Source organism: Sus scrofa, chromosome 2 (genome assembly GCF_000003025.6).
Source record: "Sus scrofa isolate TJ Tabasco breed Duroc chromosome 2, Sscrofa11.1, whole genome shotgun sequence".
In the NCBI taxonomy this organism is placed as follows: domain Eukaryota; kingdom Metazoa; phylum Chordata; class Mammalia; order Artiodactyla; family Suidae; genus Sus; species Sus scrofa.
In genome coordinates, this window is record NC_010444.4 from 62,485,200 (window position 1) to 62,492,439 (window position 7,240).

The 7,240-nt window shown below is 41.1% G+C and overlaps 1 protein-coding gene across 1 annotated transcript; it reads right to left on the minus strand.

Annotated features, from left to right (window-relative positions):
• Positions 5,057-7,020, minus strand: LOC100523359 (apoptosis regulatory protein Siva). Its single transcript, XM_013991098.2, is given in 2 exon segments — positions 5,057-5,682; positions 7,012-7,020. Coding segments are annotated over 2 exon segments (513 nt in total). The 3' UTR covers positions 5,057-5,178.

Below are 7,240 nucleotides of genomic sequence, written 5' to 3' on the forward strand. Positions count from 1 at the left end.
CTCTGCTTGGTCATTTTTGGTGGTGGGAGCTTGCAAATGACCTCTTTTGACAGCCTGTTCTGTGTTCTCTCTGTTAACCAATGTTATAGGAACAGAGATGGGTTGAAGGTCTCCATTTTTCTCTCCTTATTTGCCATTAGAGACAGGTTTACTCATTCCTGGCATGGCTTCTTTCCTTGATGATCTCAGTAGGGGTAACAGTGAAGCTCTTACTGATGTTCCTTTGAAGTTTTGCTCTGTTCTGAGATCTCACCATTGGACTCTGAGGCTCCTGCCAGTTGGCACTGAGGCAGTCTTTTTGTGTTCTCAGTGCCCGGAGTTTATGGACAACTCCTGGGATAAGTTTGAAAAAGAAGAAATATTTAGGGGGTAGCCTTAGGGAGTGTGACATACATCATTTTCTCTTTCTTTCAGCAAATTTAGACACAAATAATGGGATTGAGTTGATCAGTTTTACCCTTCACAGTTCACCTTCTCCATCAGTACAGAGGTAACCCTTTATTTTTTAGTCTCTATTTTATTTCCCTCCACTCCTAATTATACATATTCATATTGTGTGTTCATTGAATTGACCATCTAAATTGCTGTATACCTGTTTGTATGTGTGTCCATGAGAATTAGTTTTGTTTAACTTGGTTTTTTAAAAAAATATGTAAATGATATTATGCATATATCTCTTTCCATCTTCTTTTTTCCATGACATCATATTTTCAAGGTCTATTAACAGCTGTATATGTAGAATTCATGTATTCATTTAAATGTGTACATATTATTGCATTGTATCCATGTGTCACATTTATTTTTCATGACACTCTGGATGGGTGTTTTGGTTGTTCCCATTCCTTTCTCATAATAAACATCTTAGGACACACTGTGGGGAGGTCAGCTTCAAAACAAGTACAAAGGAGCTTGGCTTACATTGTGTTCACAGAGATATTCCTGAGTTATCTTTGGGATCTTATTGCTATTATTTGTGAAAGTTACTTTCAGTTTAAAACCAAAGATAGGGAGAAACCCAACTAAATAGTGAGTGAGAGAGAGAGAAAGGGAGAGAGGGAGAGAGTCAGAACATGCAAGCATGAGCCCCACTTTTGCTACTGTCCATGATCTTGAGAAAGTGTTTTATCCAAAGAAATGATAGGACATTGGTTGTCTCCCATCCAAATTTTCTCAGAATTTTTTTGTTTTTTGGCCTCCCTGTGGCATATGGAGTTCCTGGACCAGGCATCAGATCCAAGCTACAGTTGCGACCTTCTTAGTTGAGGCAACACTGGATCCTTTAACCCACTGTGCCAGGCTGGGGATCGAGCCTGTGTCCTGGAGTTGCAGAAGTGCCACAGATCCTATTATGCCACAGTGGAAACACTTGCCTTTTGTTTTGATATAATTTTATCAAAAAATTATCACGTGTTATCAGAAAATAACATTTTTTTCCCCTCCTGAGAACTTGGTGTGGGGTGGGGTTAATCCTACAATCCTTTCTATTGCTCAGTTCCCTAGTCTGTGTCGGATTGGAGTCCAGTGACTGACCAAATTGGGAGCATCTTTATGTGTCTTTATATGGCACCAAGCCTGGTACTATTCTAGTTCATACTATTCTTTCTATGACTAAGATCCAAACCTCTACTGGAGTCTTGAGCTTCAGGCACTCTTCACTTATTTGTCTAAGCACATTTTTTTTAATCTAAATTTTTTTTTTTGCTTTTTTTTTATATGGAAGTTTCCAGGTAGGGGTTGAATTGGAACTACAGCTGCCGGCCTACACTACAGCCACAGCAACGCCGTATCTGAGCCACATCTGTGACCTACACCTCAACCCATGGTAATGCTGGATCCTTAACTCGCTGAACAAGGGCTGGGATTGAACTGAAACCTCATGCCTACTAGTTGGATTCATTTCTGTCGAGCCATTCTGGGAACTCCCCTTGGTTTTCTTTCTTGATTAGAAGAATTAGAAGTCAATTCTTGAGGGTCCAGGGTGTGGCAGGGACCAAGTAAAATTGTCTTGATTTGGGCTCAAGGCAGGCTCTAGTAAAGGCTTGAGTACAGGTGGTTTATTTGGCGGTTGGTCCCAGGAGTGGGGAAAGTGAAGCAGGGAAGGGAGTGTGTTAACAGGCAGATTGCCTCTGTGGGCTACAGGGCTCAGTCCTTCAGGGACTCACTGAAATATCACAAAGAGGATGCCTGAAGAATTATTCCTCTGAGGGAAGGGGTGCCTGAGTATTTACCACTGAGACTCTCATCTTTCATTTGTTGAAGGTGGTCCCTGGGGGTTTTAAGTCCCCTGCTGTTTGGCTGCTTCACATACTGGCCGGACAGACTCCCATGGAGAAGGTCTCTAGGTAGAGAAGAGAGGCACAGAGTGTTGAATCCTCTGCTGCTGTTTGGAGAACTCAGACGTGAGCCCAGGGACCATGAGGAAGGGCATATGCAGCATCTTCTGGACCTCCCTCAGCTGAGGACAGGGGTGGATGTTTCTCTCTCTCTCTCCTATGGTAAGAAGGCTTAACGTGAGCTCTATCTTCTTATATTTTTAGGTGCACTACACAGTATTGTTAATTATAGGCACAATGTTGTATATTAGATCTATAAAAATTATCTCACATAGCTGAAACTTTATATCTGTTGAACAGGAACTCCCCACTTTCCCCTTCCCCAGCTGCTGGCAGCCACCATTCTACTCTGTTTCTCTGAGTTTGACTTACTTAAGATGCCTCACATTAGTGGAATCATGCATATTTTTCCTTCTGTGGCTGGATTCTTTCTTCCTTTTTAAAATTTTATTGAAATATAGGGCTGGTGCAACCACTACGGAGAATACTATGGAGGTTCCTTAAAAAACTAAAAATAGAACTACCATATAGCTTATTTCATTTAGCACAACGTCCTCCAGGTTTCATCCATGTTGTTTCACATTGTTGGATTTCCTTATTTTTTAAAGGTGAATAATATTTCATTGTATGTATAAGTCATATTTTTTTAATCTATCAGTGGACATTTATATTGTTTCTGTATCTTGACTATTGCAAACACTACTGCAATGATCATGGGGGCGCAGATATCTCTTTAAGATCTTGATTTTAATTCTTTTGGCTATATACTCAAAAGGGAGATTGCTCGATCATATCATAGTTCTCTTTTTTACTTTTTGAGGAGCCTCCATACTGTTTTCCATAACAGATACATCATTTTATGTTTCCACTACATGAACAAGAGTTTCAATTACTGCACCTCTTTGTAATTGCTTTTTACCTTTATCTTTATTTTATTTTATTTTTGCTTTTTAGGACCACACCTATGGCATATGGAGGTTCCTAGGCTAGGACTCAAATTGGAGCTACCGCTGCTGGCCTACGCCACAGCAACGAATCTGAGCCACGTCCTCAACCTACACCATAGCTCACAGCAATGCCAGATCCTTAAGCCACTGTGCGAGGCCAGGGATTGAACCCGAAACCTCATGGTTCCTAGTCAGATTTGTTTCCCCTGCGCCATGATGGGAACTCCTCTTTTATATTTTTAATAATAGCCATTCTAGCAGGTGTGAGGTGGCAGATATCTCATTGTGGTTTTGATTTACATATCCCTGATAATTAGTGATGTAGTGATGTTCAGCATCTTTTAAAATATTTCCAGGAATTTCCTTATTTATCTGCATATTTATTAATTTGCATATTCATTAATCAATTAATTGTGGCAGAAACAATCATATTAATGACATAACATTCATGAAAGAACTATCTACATATGTAATTGGTCCCATTTCAATATCTGTCTCCTTTGAAATCAGAATCAATCTACATCTTCAATCTGCCAGTTCTTTATAGTTCTCTCTATTCTTAAAGCATAGCATTTGGGATATCTCACAGGAGAATGCATAAAAATAAATTTGAAAATAAAAATCATAATAATGGTTGATATAATTAAGTTTATGAAAGTGACTTGAGAGAATTTTTCCAATCCAGATGAATGAGGTTCTCAGGGAGTTAGTACTGTAAATATCTAAGTATGAGAAAGTGAGCAAAAATGAAGTAGTCATAATAACTCCCTTAGGATTTATTTTGAATATCAAGGAATTAAAGGGCTCTTGGAAGAAAAATAAATTCTAGAATATTATTGCACAATGATTTTGTTGAACATCTTTTGACATGCCTATTGTCCCTTTGTATGTCTTCTTTGGAGAAATGTCTATTCAAGTCTGTTACCCATTAAAAATCACTTATTAAAGTATGATTGACACATAAAAATCGTTTATATTTAATGCATACAACTCGATGAGTTTTGGGGCAGGTATACACCTGTGAAACTACCGCCAGCATCAAGGTCATCAATATATCCATTCCTTTCAAAAATTTCCTCCCACCTACTTTTATTGCTGATACTATTACTACTAGTTCATTTTAAAAGTAGATTATATGGAGTTCCCATTGTGGTGCAGCAGAAATGAATCTGGCCTTTGTGATGAGCTGTGGTGTAGGTCCAGAGGTGCCTGGGATCTGGGATTGCTGTGGCTGTGGCTGGCAGCTGCAGCTCTGAGTCGGCCCCAGCCTGGGAACTTCCATATGCCGCAAATGCATCCCTAAAAAGACAAAAAAAAAAAAAAAAAAAAAAAAAAGAATAAAGAAGAAGTATATTATTTGTTTTTGCAATTGAGTTGTAAGGAGTTCCTCATATATTTTTGATACTAACCTCTATTCAGACTTACAAGGGATGAGTGGTTTCTTCTTCCATTCTCACTTCAGGCTATATTTAGGCACTTCTTTGACCCCTTCAAGTTTCTATAACTGGACCCTGTATTAGTCTACTAGTGCTACTGTAATAAAATATTTCAAACTGCGTGGTTTATTTTTATTTATTCATTTCTTTTTTCTTTTTTTCTTTTTTTTAGGGCTGCACCTGTGGCATATGAAAGTTCCCAGAGCAGGGGTCCAATTGGAGCTGCAGCTGCTGGCCTATGGCACAGCCACAGCAACAAGGATCTAAGCTGTGCCTGTCACCTGCACCACAGCTCATGGCAACTCTGGATTCTGTAACCCACTGAGCAAGGCCAGGGATCTAACCTGCATCCTCATGGATACTACTTGGGTTCATTATCCCTGAGCCTCAAATGGAACTCCTACATATATATATATATATATATATATATATATTTTGTTCTGGGTGAAGCATTTATTGCCATCACATGGTCCCACTAGGCCCACCTGCCCGCCCACTCGTCCTGGGCCTGCACTCACTCCACGAGGGTGCACAGGGGGCAGGCGGGGGCCCGCAGCTGCGGTAGGTGTGCACACAGCTCCCGCACAAGGCTTGCTCACACTGGCAGCACGCTGCCTTCCGGTCCACGGCTCGCATGCACGACGAGCAGGCACCCTACGCGGCCCCAGCTGGCTCAGCCTCGGAGGCCTGGACTCGGCTCCTGGTCAGTCGGCGGTCGGGCCCGTTCAGCATCTGCCCCCGCTATGCCTGAGGAGGTTCCGTGGGACCCGGCTTCGGGGACTCCGGGAGCTCAACGGTGGCACAGCCTTCCCTCCACGCGTGGTCCGTGTATGTCTGGGCCCTTCGAAAGAGGAGCTGCATGATCTTCTGGAAAATCTCCCAAGTGAGGCGCTTGGCGCACACGCTGCAACTCAGCTCCCTCTGGCCTACACGCACCTTGAGCTGCAGCAGGGCCGCCTGTGCGTCCTATTTTTAAATTTTATTCTATTTTTAAATTAAAGTATAATGCGTTAATTTCTACACAAAGTAATTCAGATACACACACATTTTAATGTTTTTTTTTCCATTATAGTTTATAGCAGGACATTGAATATAGTTCCCTGTGCTATTCAGTAGGACCTGATTGTTTATCCATTCTATATATACTAGTTTGTATTTGTTAATCCCAAACTCCCACTCCATCCCTCCCCCTTGGCAAGCACAAGCAGACAATGTGATTTAAAACAGCAGAAATCTGTTATCTTGCAGTGCCAGAGGCCGGAAGTCCACACATAACTTTCTAAGTCATAGCCATACCTGGCCTGAACAAATAGCTTCAATCACAGGAATGGCTCAAAGAAAGGAGAATCCTGGGAAAGAATGACTCTTGGGAGGGCTGTTAACGTCCTCCAACTAAAGATCACTTGTACCACAAGAAACACGCCTGTGGTTGGACAGATAGGCTTTATTGTTCATTGCAGCGAGGGAGAATGCACAGAGTGGGGAACCATAGAGTCTTTCAGTAACAAGGTCTTAAAGAAGGACTTACAGGATTTGGGTTTGTGATAAGTGATTTTGTGGAGGGCTTAAGGAAGCATGGTTTTCTCAGACATTAGGATAATCCTCCCCCTATGCTTGGGTGCCTTTTTTTTAGTTGAATTAAAAAAAATTAAAGTGTAGTTGATTTACGATGTTTTGCCAATTTCTGCTGTACAGCAAATTGACCCAGTCATACATATAGATGCATTCCCTTTCAGATATTGCCTTCCATCATACTCTATCCTAAGAGAGTGGATCTAGTTCCTTGTGCTGTACAGTAGGACCTCATTGCTTATCTATTCTAAATGTAATAGTTTTCATCTGCTAACCCCAAACTCCCTGTCTATCCCACTCCCTCCTCCATCCCCCTTGGCAAATACAAGTCTGTTCTGTATGCCTGTGAGTCTGTTTCTGTTTTGTAGAAGGGTTCTTTTGTGCCACATTTTAGATTCTACATATGAATGATATTTATGATATATATAATTAATCTCACCTGGAGGAGAGAAGACTAGAGCAAAGCTAAAGCTTTAATTGGTAATGAAGTATCATTTACTCATACTTAACCAGGAGACAAGAATGTCTGGTCACTTTTGTGGCTTGGACAATGTTCCTGTTTTTTCTGTGCTTAGGCATGATGATGAATGGGTCTTATTTTCATTTTGCCCCATCATAGGGCTTATCTGAGGTTGGTGTTTGTGGAATTGTTTATGTTCAACAGGAGAATACCAAGGCTCTGCTGTGAGATGTCAAGGCTGCTTCTTTCTTTTCAGTGCTCACCGTTGACATGAGAGCATGCTATCTCCAGGAGAAACGTAAGGCAGGTGACACTGACCCAGTTTCAAAGACATTCCAATGACTAACTTCTCTGGGGATGGCACAGAAATGCCTCAAAGGGGAAATTCAACATGTTTGTACTTTTCCAACAAGATCTTTGATACTTGCAAATATATAGGCAAGGATCCAAAACCTTGACACAGCAGCATTGTTTACTGACAACAGTGAAATC